The sequence below is a fragment of the Balaenoptera musculus genome, chromosome 2 (genome assembly GCF_009873245.2).
Source record: "Balaenoptera musculus isolate JJ_BM4_2016_0621 chromosome 2, mBalMus1.pri.v3, whole genome shotgun sequence".
NCBI lineage: Eukaryota > Metazoa > Chordata > Mammalia > Artiodactyla > Balaenopteridae > Balaenoptera > Balaenoptera musculus.
In genome coordinates this window covers 14,913,517-14,925,732 of record NC_045786.1, presented here as the reverse complement: position 1 = coordinate 14,925,732, position 12,216 = coordinate 14,913,517, and the positions used below count along the sequence as shown (strand labels likewise).

Sequence of the window (12,216 nt, the reverse complement as noted above, 5' to 3'; positions counted from 1 at the left end):
TATTTTAAGAAACTTTTTAATGTAGGTATAAAATAAGTACTCAGATATCTAATAATCTGGGTAGAGTCAGCACCTCCCTGATTAAAACATGCTGAAAGTTCACAGCGCTAGCCTATTACTAATTATTTGGCCCTAAAATGAGTTTACTGGATTGTCCAGTGTATAACTGACTGTTTTATGCATCTCTATTTCATGGCATATTTAAGTCTACTTTTATATGCCCTTCATTCCCTTAAAGTATTAACAGTGCATAAATGAGGATATTTTGCCAACATCAATAGTGCCTTTTTTTTTAAATAGTGCCTTTTTTTTTTTAATAGTGCCTTTTAATCATAATGATTTTTGAAAAGATCAGCTTATTTCCAGATAAGCCTAAATAATGTAGCTTCATTCCCAGAATCAATTCTTTCCTACCTTACACATTCCAAAACTGAAAACAGACTTGTAATCAGGAGATGACACTCAGAGGAAGAAAGAACTCCAGCATGGAAAGCCAATTACAAAAATTATTTTCCTTTTTGAAAATATTTTTCATTGAAAGATAGGGGAAATAAAAACCAAAAAGTTAAAAAACAATCTTTTGAACCAATAGTTTGGAAGGAAAGAGAAATAAGATGTGAGTTTTTTTAATGAGATAAAAGAATTGGAAGGATAAAAGACCCTGGTGTTATACTTTTAAACACATATTAGGGCTGCTCTAGATTCTAGAAATCTAAAGAAAAATTAAGCTTTTATTTTATAAAACCTGCAGCTCTGCAAGATGCCACAGCTGTAAAATGACAAGGTTCTGGATATCAGATATCAGATGATTTGACCCCAGTTTTCCATCCAAAACTCATCTCCAAAGCAAAGTTCCTGCGTTCTGCAGATAACTATTCTTGTTGGCATTGGATTATGATTCTGAGCTACAACTAATATCAAGGGCTTTTATTAAAAGAAAACATGCTGCATACCCTTGCATATTATAATGATGTGAAATTTCATAATTTGTCCTATAATACTGTTTCTGTAATCGATTACTGTGTGCTTAAATTCATCTGTCATTCCCAGAGCTCTTTGTACTGAGTGGTTCAGGCATGAAAATTCTGAAAAACTTTAAGCTCAAGTTTCTTGATTTTAGGAGAAATGTTTTTAGAAGTAAAATCATCCATCTCATGCCTGAGGCCAATTAGGAACAAGCATGCCCCATATGGGAAATGAGATATGATTTTTTTCTAATATTCTATTGATAATAATGATGATTGTAATCAACATTGTAAATTTTATGACCTACCTTTCCAATGAAATTTTTTCAGTATTTCAAAACAAATTGATTTTCCCATATCTTACGCTCCAGACTCATGGTAAAATAAATATGTTATTAGTTAGTTATAATCACAGATGTTTATCATTATACTTGTTTCTCTTCTAAAATACTTCCTTTTTTAAGCATTTTCCATTTTTTTGATGCTGGAGGATCATTTTTCACACTTTTGCAGACGATGGCAAGAAAACTTACTAAATGTGCAATTGATTTTTCCATTAAGATAGCATGCCAATAAGTACACCCAAGGCTGCAAGGACCATTTAAATCATCAGACATTTTGATGAGGTATTCTAGTCTTCAGAATTTTAAAGATCTTTATTTTTAGATAACAGGTCAGGAAACTACAGCAAGTGGGCCAAATTGGACCCACTTCCTGGCTTTGTAAATAAAGTTTTATTGAAACGCAGCCACACCCATTTCTTTATGCATTTGTCTGTGGCTGCTTTTGAGCTACAACCGCAGAGGTGAGTGGTTAGGACAGAAACTATATAGCCTACAAAGTCTAAAGTATTTACTACCTTGTTCTTTACAAAAAACACATGCTGACCCCCGATCTCCAAACTAATTCCTAACTGGGTCTTGGGGTTCTGTGAAGTTTTTCTCCTGAATTTACTTTTGTAGATATTTCATCTCACTGGTGAAATGACACATGTTCAATTGTGTAGAAAGACATGGACTTCATTTTTAATCCTTGTGTATGTATTTTAACATTTACTCTATTTTCTTCATCTGTATATATTACCTTTGCAAAATAAGTTTTATTTCTGAAACTCTTTCCACAAAACAGGTAAGTTAGATATGTGATGAGATTTACGCTTTAATCTCATGATTGGATAGACACTGCAAGCTAGGAGAATTCTTTTCTAGGCTGCCTTATTAAATGGGGTTCACTTAATATGGCTCCTGAGGGCTTTGAAATCAACATCCCATTGAAACTGAGTGGAAAATAATACAATTAACTTGAAGTAGAGCTCTCTAATGATTTGTTTTGGAATTAGGTAATAGTGAGAAGAAGGGAATAACTTGAAAATAAAAACATTGGAAATCTATTGTAGTTAGGAGCTCAGACTGTCAAAATCAATTCTTAAGGAATATTTACAAAACCACATAACCTCTATTAACAAATATTGAATAAAGATGTGCTCCATATTTGAAAGCAACTTAGATTTTCTCTCACAAGGTTCTATAATACTAATTCCCAAATATGATGATAAGGGACTTTAAGTGTAAAACACATTTCACATTAACATGGGACACAGCATTAATTCCTAAACATTTTCTAAATCCTATCTATACAGTTGAAGTCCTACTTACTCATTTTCAACAGTTGTCGAACTTGCTACATACATTCTACAAAGACATTCCTTAGGTATTAAAAACAGCTGATATTTACTAAATGTTGACTATACAACAAACAGTCTACTTTTAATCCTTACCTAACCTCCCTTACCTCGTTTTATAGATGAGGAAACCAGCTTACATAGGAAAAATGACTTGCCTAAGATCACATACCTATTTGGTGCCCAAGCCAAAATTGTAACTCGAGCAGTATGAGCCCAGAATCTTCATTTGAACCATGTTCCCTCCAAAGTCTTGTGAGTACAAGAAGCTTAAAAGCAACCAAGTAATAATAAACACTAACACTTGGTATTGAGGGGCATTGAAAAAGGTGTGCTAGCTCTTCTGGGTGAGAGGAAAAGGAAATGCTGCTGGGAGGAGGTAAGTCTTGAGTTGAATTGGGTTTACTAATTAGAGACAAGGAAGGTATTCCAGACATATGTAATAGCGTGTTCAAAGGCAGAGACTGAAAGAGTACAACACTTTCAGGGAGCTGTAATAAGGCGCAGGAGATGAGCTGGTGGAGTGTGAAGGGGCCTGCAGTATTGACATGTCTTACAGGAAGTCAGTGGTTTTCCCATTTCAGTGTGGTGAGGATCACCTGGGGCACCTGTTTACAATGAAAATTACTGGGCCCAAGTTGTGGGAGAATCTTATCCAGTTAGATCCAGGAATTTGCATTTCAGCAGGAACACCAGATGATTCCAGGTCAGGAGAACCTCCCTGAGAACACTGGAAATCAACGTTCTGGAGCATGACATGGTTAATGTCGTGATGTTTTAGAAAAACAACACAGCAGCTCAGTGGAGAGAGCAAAGTGTTCTCAAAAGTGATTTTTTATTTATTTAGAATTCAGAAATAATAGAAAGGTAGCTTTTCTTAATGATTTATACAACACACGCGCACACACACACACACCCTTTTATTTATAATAGGTTTTCGATGTTATTTAAACTACTGGGTTATAAGATAAAATGCTGAAAAGGCAGGGTTCTGTTGTGTTCATTTTTTAAGGCGCCGTAAGGTACAAAAATTTATGAATTTTTCAAACCAAACCTTATTTGTGTTTTGCCATTCTCAATCCTTCCCACCCTAGCAGTTAGTAAGCTGCAGTGTGAATAAATAAATGAATGGATTACTTAATTGAATTACATATTTTCAGTAGAACCTAATTTCACACACTATAATTGAGAGATTAATAACTCAAGCAAACCAGTGTTTCTGTACTTTTCTCTGGGATTAATGTAATAATTTAAGGGACTAATTAAGATAAAATTGACTCATAAATTTAAGATTTGGTACTGTCTTGTTATAAGCTAAAAGTTGCTATTTCCCACTGGCTTTGAATACATCTAGAATGGAGTAAGTAAAGATAAACTGCATTTTAAAAATTATCTGTTGCATTTAATAACTTGTCAGATGGCTCCCAAAATATATTCTTTGTAGAAAATCGATATATTCCCATTTTGCAGAAGAGAATGTCAGTATACTTTTCAATATTTAAGTAAACTTGAAGGGAAGAAAAAGAAAAAAGAGGGAATAGCTATCTAATTCATCTGGAATTGGACTCTAAATGTCAGAATCTCTTTGGGTAACCAGAGATAGCCTTGACCAACTGGGGATTCTCAAACTCAGGATGCCAGATCACACACTGATGTTTATTCCACACTTAAGCTTGTTCAACACAGATGGTAGGTATAAAATAGCTGAGCTCTAACAGATCATGTCCAGGCAGAATGATAAATATGGTCTTTTTTGTTGATAGTCGAGCTGTTTTCACATTACACTTGAATTAAATTGTGCTCGTTCATGCCATGGTACATGATCTCTGGCAGGGATTCTTATTAAAAAACCGTCATGTAGATTCATTGCAAAACAAGTGAAAAAAAAAGTTGTAAAGTAGCACTATAAGAAAAATAAGACTAAAGTTGAGCAGCCTATAAGAAACTATGACAGAAAGCCTCCATTTATTTTGAAAAAAAGATAAATATCTATTTAGATTAATATTTATTAATATGGATTCATATATATTATATATAAGTATATATATTAATATATTAAAATTCAGGGTCAGTGCAAATCCTTAATTTTCATAAACTGGTAAAAATATTTAAAGTTTCTAATATGAAAAAGAAATCATATGTCAGATATACTAGGTATGATCAAATATAACACTGGCCCTAACTTTAAAATGTTCACAATCAAGTTTGGTAAATAAGACATAAAGCCATGAAATTTTATATAAACGAGAAAAGTTAAATAGTAAAGTGAGAGGTGATCACAGCAATGCTGAAGCTTTATCCGAGTGGGCTCTGGGTAGTAATTTCTGGGTCTTGAAAAGTGAATGAACTGTAGCTGGATAGGTCGGGAGGGCAGAAAATGATTTGAGTCAAGAAAGAGAGTGGGAGTGAGCAAAATCTCATCAACCCAGTGCTTGCTGAATTTGACCTTTTAGACATGACCTAATCGTAGCTCTGGTAGGGATCCACAGGAACACACTCAACTTCACTGATTCACTACAAGGACTCACAGAACTCAGAAAAGCTGTATGCTCAAGGTTGCCATTTATTACAGCAAAGGGATACAGAATAAAGTCAGCAAAGGGAAGGAACGTAGGGCAGAGTCCAGGAGTGACCAGGCACGGCTTCCAGTCATCCTCCCCCAGTGGAGTTGGCCCATAATTCTCCCAGCAACTATTTGTGAAAACACACACCAAGTACTGCCACTCAAGGAAGCTTATCCAGGCTCATCATTGCCCAGGATTTTTACTGAGGGCCATCACATAGGTATGAAATTCTGCATGATTAACTTTATCTCTCATCTCCAGCCCCCCCAGGGGTCAAACTGATGCAACATGGCCCAGGGCTCCAGGCGAATAAAAACAGACATTCACCATAAATCATATTGTTAGTATGATCTAACATAGCCCAAGACCCAAGATATACAAAGACACTTTTATCAGGCAGGATATTCCAGGGGATTAGACGTGATCTCCCAGGAGCTGGGCAAGGGCCAGTTCTTTCTTTGGAATGTGTGGGTTTGAACACCCCAAATCCGCTGAGTTACTAAGCTTTTACTGCACAATAGGGAAAGAGTTTGTGTGACTGCAGGTCTTAAATTTTAAAATTTAACTAGAACAAATAAAAAGATCTGAAAAATACCTGCAAAAGATTTTATCCACATGTTGTGATGATGAAAAATACATATGTATGAGGAAAAGAAAAGCCAACTTCATAGAATAGCTACTGTCTCACCTTTGCGTGGGCATCCAGGTGTTCTGCCCGGTGCAGTGAGCCTCAGTGGAGTGATTTGTTGCCACGTGCAACCATAACGATATGATTACCTAAGGAGTAGGCCGTTGCGCAGAACTCCGTAAATGCTTCTCCACTGCTCCAGCTAACAGTTCTATAGAAGAAAGTTGATGTCGTGCAGATTTGAGAATTAACTACTTACCGATCTTTTTCTTTTAATTTCTACCCCCACGCTGCACCCCATACTTTCGTTTCTGATCTGCAACGTGGCCTTCTCTGAAGATGTTCCAGTGGATTTGATCGCCATCGGCAGGACTGGGTAGACAGCGGATGCCCTGAAGAGGTACACATGTGCTTTATTGTGACAAGATTGTTGGGACCAAGCTGTCATGTATTGTTGCTGCAACTTAATGAAAATGGTATCCAATTTAATAAAAAGGGCCATCAGTTACTGAGCCCTTATATGTACCAGATGTTGGGTTTAACTCCACATGTATTATCTCAATTTATTCTCATACCCATCCTATGAGGTCAGAGCTGTTATTGCCTCCATAGGACCAAGAGGAGAAGACAGAAGGGTGAGGGGAGATGTTGGGGAAGGGGGTGGAGAGAATGTCTGGAATTAGGTGTGTGACTCAGCAATAGTAGAACCAGGACTTAAGTCTCTGTGAGCAAAGGGCAGTTCTCTTAAACATTTGCTGCTTTTTGAGATCTAGGAAGCCATTGTTCATCTTTTTTGCTCAAATAACAAAATCAGTGGAACGGGGGGAAAGATTGATTGCAGCAAATTGCATGATAGAAGAAGGTAGACATGGTCTACATGGAAACGGTTAAGTCTCAGGCAAACACGATGGAGACAATGATGCAAAGAAGTAATTCAAGCAAGTGAATAAAATTGCAGAATGGATTTTAACCATTTAAAATTTTTTAGTGAATTGCATTTACACTGTCATTTCAGAGTCACATAAAAATATCCTATAAAATTCAGAAAGAAAAGTATTTGTTTCTTCTCCCTTTGTTAAGTTTTAGGGTTTGAATTTTGAATAAAAACCATTAAAACTTCTATAACTTTTCTCATTTAGTAAAGCAAACCTTGTCAAAGAGCTATTTTCAGAACTCTTAGGCAATCCTAGTTACTAGAGCCTTTTTTTTAATTTAGTTTTTATTTATGATGCCTCATAAATATCTTGAAAAATACGTCTTTCAGGATATTCTTGAACTTTAAGTACAGTATTGCCAACGCAGCTTTAATCAACTTTTTGACAGTTGTTTGGGGGGAATTACAGTAATAAATTCTCATTTATCTATTTCATTTCACTTATTTAACAACAGTAGTTCAAAAAGAAAATATATTGATAGAGTCATAGTTGTGTTTTCAGGTTGATGTTTCTTTCTTGTAATCACAGTTACCTCAGTTAAAAATGTTGAAATTGAATAGCTGTGTAAAGATCAAGAGGGTAATTCAGACAACGTCATTTTCTTGCTTTACTGTGGGCCCACCATGAAACATAAGCTATAGAGAAGAATCCGTCATATTCTAAGCCCTCCTAAAGATATTTGTGGGGAATTTAATCATGTTCTATGGCCTGTGCTAAGCACTAAAATTACAAAGATTTTTAAAAAAAATTACCCTCTCTTCCTAAGGAGCTCAGAATCTAGTACATTCTATAATATTCAATGTTTCCTTTTTATTCTGTAAGTAAATCGTCAACATTACTTGCTTTATGGTGAGCAATTCTGTCCTTCTGTTACAGGTAACTAAACAAGGTCACCAAGTCCAGTCCATTTTCTGTGCCTAAAACCAGTGTTAAATTTTCCTTCTGATCTTGTGAGATGAATTTATTCAATAAGTGCAAATCCTAATATGAGCATTTATTATTTACTGCTCTAAGCACTGCTAGTGTACAAGTGTGAGAAATGTGTGTAGCAGGGGAGACAGACACTGAACAAAGGACAGCCCTTAGAGAGCCACACAGGCAAAAAACTCTAAGTGCGTGGTCTTGTTAAATAGGACAAGGGAACGTTTGCTTGGGGAGATGATATTTAACATGACTTCTGAAGGGTAACTGAAGGTAAGAAGAGTGGTGAGAGATGAGACTGGTGAGGTAAACATTGAATGAGCTTGGGCCTTATCTTAAAGGCAAGAGAAAGCTATCTGGAGGGTTTTAATTAAGGGGGTGATGTGATCCAAATGATTTTTGGAAGAATGGATACATTGTATATTACACTGTCTTAATTACTATAGCTTCATAAGAAATATTGTTGTTTATAGAACAAACCTCCTTACTTTTTCATCTTCACAAGCGTTTTGACAACTATGGGGCTTTTGTTCTTCATATAAATTTTAGACTCAACTTGCAAGATCTGTAATCAATCAATCAGTCAATCAATCTTGTCAATATTCTTACTGAATTTACATTGGATTGTGAATTATATCACATTTCTGAATTATGGAAATTTTATTTTATTTTTACTTTTTTAAAAATTTTATTATTTTTTAATAGATCTTTATTGGAGTATAATTGCTTCACAATACTGTGTTAGTTTCTGTTGTACAACAAAGTGAATCAGCCATATGCATACATATATCCCCATATCCCCCCCCTCCCTCCTGAGCCTCCCTCCTACCCTCCCTATCCCACCCCTCTAGGTCGTCACAAAGCACTGAGCTGACTTCCCTGTGCTATGCAGCTGCTTCCCACTAGCTAGCTATTTTACATTTGGTAGTGTATATATGTCCATGCCACTCTCTCACTTCATCCCAGCTTCCCCCTCCTGCCCCATGTCCTCAAGTCTATTCTCTATGTCTACGTCTTTATTCCTGCCCTGTCACTAGGTTCATCAGTACCATTTTTTTTTTTTAGATTCCATATATATGCGTTAACGGTATTTGTTTTTCTCTTTCTGACTTACTTCACTCTGTATGAAAGACTCTAGGTCCATCCACCTCACTACAAATAACTCAATTTTGTTTCTTACGGCTGAGTAATATTCCATTGTATATATGTGCCACATCTTCTTTATCCATTCATCTGTTGATGGACATTTAGGTTGCTTCCATGTCCTGGCTATTGTAAATAGTGCTGCAATGAACATTGTGGTACATGACTCTTTTTGAATTATGGTTTTCTCAGGGAATATGCCCAGTAGAGGGATGGCTGGGTCATATGGTAGTTCTATTTTTAGTTTTTTAAGGAACCTCCATACTGTTCTCCATAGTGGTTGCATCAATTTACATTCCCACTAACAGTGCAGGAGGGTTCCCTTTTCACCACACCCTCTCCAGCATTTATTGTTTCTAGATTTTTTTATAATGGCCATTCTGAGTTTTGATTTGCATTTCTCCAATAATTAGTGATGTTGAGCATCTTTTCATGTGCCTCTTGGCCATCTGTATGTCTTCTTTGGTGAAATGTCTATTTAGGTCTTCTGCCCATTTTTTAATTGGATTGTTTGTTTTTTTGGTACTGAGCCCCATGAGTTGTTTGTATATTTGGTGATTAATCCTTTGTCTGTTGTTTCATTTGCAAATATTTTCTACCATTCTGAGGGTTGTCTTTTCATCTTGTTTATGGTTTCCTTTGCTGTGCAAAAGCTTTTAAGTTTAATTAGGTCCCATTTGTTTATTTTTGTTTTTATTTTCATTAGTCTAGGAGGTGGGTCAAAAAAGATCTTGCTGTGGTTTATGTCAAAGAGTGTTTTTCCCATGTTTTCCTCTAAGAGTTTTATAGTGTCTGGTCTTACATTTAGGTCTTTAATCCATTTGGAGTTTATTTTTGAGTAACGTGTTAGGTAGTGTTCTAATTTCATTCTTTTGCATGTAGCTGTCCAGTTTTCCCAGCACCACTTATTGAAGAGGCTGTCTTTTCTCCATTTTAAATTTCATCTTTTTATTATTGATTTCTTACCTAACTGAATTGTCAGAGGGCACTTTCTATATGATACTGATTCTTTAAAATTGGTTGGAACTTTTAATGGAATAGTGAATGAGTAATTTGTACAAATGATCTACATGTGCTCAATAAGGATGTGTGTCTTCTAATTGCTTGGGTATGAAGTTTGATAAATGGGTTCTAGGTATTTCCACCATAAGCTTCTTTACCATAAACATCTTTGCCACAAGCATTTTTGCTGCATAAGTAATTGGCCATAAGGCAATTTTGCCATAAAAGATAAAACAACGAAAAATAAAAGAGAGACGTTAGAAAGGACATAATGAAACATGAAAAATGAATAACAAAATTAAAAAGACTTTATTGCAAAATACAAAATATCTGAATACATTTAACGTGTATGTAGACTAATGACAATACTGTGCAAATAACTGACTTTATTCTGTGGGTTGTACCTAAGCACTTGCCTTCCAAGTCTTTTGTTCATCATATTACACTTTTTTTTTTGTTTATTTATTTGTCTCCTTGTTCAGCATCCCAATGTTATTGTCACTAAAATTTCTTCCTTCTTTAAGAAAGGTATCAATTTCCAAATACTGAGCTTTGTACTGTGTTGTGAAAGCCTCTGCACTGTTGTTTGTTCTTAGCATTTTGTCACATGTCCATTGACAGACATTACAAAGTTCTGTGGGAAACATGGTTTCACTCCTGTGCCTTCAAGGCCCTCGGCCTCTTTCTCCTCCCATGTAGTGTGTTTCAAAAGAAGAAACCAACTCTTGGGGCAAATCATCACCATCTGTCATGATTTTTGTATTGTGTATATCAAACCAAACTGTCAGCCAGTTATTTTATCTTTTATGGCAAAATTGCCTTACAGCCAATTAGTTATGTGGCAAAAATATTTTCAGCAAAAATGCATGCAACAAAGATATTTACAGCAAAGAAGATTATGGTGAAAATTCCGGACATGTGATAAATATACTATTCAGTCAGACTGTCTTCATTCTCTTTATTTTTATCTTCTGAGCTCTTTGGAGATAGGACCTTCTCATCACTTCCTTCTATCTTTTAACCTCTCTTTTATATCATCTATTTTCTTATTTCTCTATGCTGTATCCTGGGGGATTCCTTCAGATCTATTTGCCAGTTTATTAATTCTCTCTTCCTTTTGTTTAATCTGCTGTTGAACCTGTCCATTAAGGTAGTAATTTCACAAATATATTTTTCATTTCTAAAATTTAAATCTTTATTAAATCTTCCAAGTCATTTTTATAGTCTGTAGTACTAGTTCACTTTTAAATTTTACTTTTCATTTCTTTAAATATTTCATATATAATTTTTATATATCCCATATTGGATGCCCCTACCATGTAAAAGGTTTTGCTAGTCTAATCATGTTGTTCTTTGTCTTTGCTGGCTCTTTGTCAGACTACTCTTTTTCTTTCTGTGTCCTTTAATTAGAAGTGCATTTGTTTGATCTTATTCCATGGGAATCCCTAGCATGTAAATAGGTGATGCTTTCACCAAAGAAGTTTTGATGCTGGGAACCTGAGGGCTTTAGGGGACACCATGTGTTCCTGCCTTAATATTGGGAGGAGAGGTTTGGATTTATCTCCCTCATCTACTGCTGGTAGAAGGCTTGATCTCCTTAGAGCGTAATTAATTTTTGACATTTTTACCCTCAGAGCAAACCGTGTGTTTTTACTTTGCCTAATGTATATTGTTCCTACTTTCTTTATAGCACACAGCTTTTGCTTTATTTTGTTTTGTGGGAGAGGCAAAAGAAAGGCCCCCTCAGAGATTTTCTTTACTTCCCGAAAATCCTCGTAATGCTTTAAAATTCGTGTTTTATCCAGAATCCACTTGTATTGTGGCAGGAGGACCGTTTAAGGTCTGTAGTCTGCCTTTACTGCCATAAGCAAAACAAGTTCGGGATTTTAGCTTAAACATTACGGTGATTAATAATACTGTTTTTGAGAATAGAACCACAGGAGGAGAATAATGTGTGACAAGTTCCATCTTAGACTTACTGAGCCTGAGATGTCTGTGACATCCACATGCGTGTAAGTCAATAGATGAATATTTGGGCCTAAAATCCAAGAGAAGAAAGTAGACTGGAGATAGAGATTTATGCATAATTAACATAAAGATGTTAATTGAAATCATAGGTATGGAGGAGATTGCTAGTGACGATGCATATAGAGAAAAGACAGGTCAGGAAAGATGCATAAGAACCACCAACACTTAAGGGACAGAAAGGAATGGAGGTGGAGTTGTTAGACAGGTATCAGAAAACTGATGAGTGTATGTCACAGAATCGAAGATTAGAAAGTGGACAGGCGGTGCCTAACGCTAATGAGATAGCAAGAGTGTACATGGAAGATTTAGTAGATAAGGGGGTATTTCAAAACATTGGTATGAGAGTTTC

At 35.7% G+C, this 12,216-nt stretch overlaps 1 protein-coding gene across 3 annotated transcripts in view; it reads left to right on the top strand.

The window, feature by feature from the left end:
• The window catches only part of PLXDC2 (plexin domain containing 2), a 414,916-nt gene that overhangs the window by 327,877 nt on the left and 74,823 nt on the right, over positions 1-12,216 (top strand). For all 3 annotated transcript variants that reach the window (XM_036842292.1, XM_036842291.1, XM_036842293.1), the window contains one exon: positions 6,178-6,238. In XM_036842292.1, the coding sequence (XP_036698187.1) occupies positions 6,178-6,238 (61 nt within the window). The remainder of the gene's footprint in view (positions 1-6,177; positions 6,239-12,216) is intronic.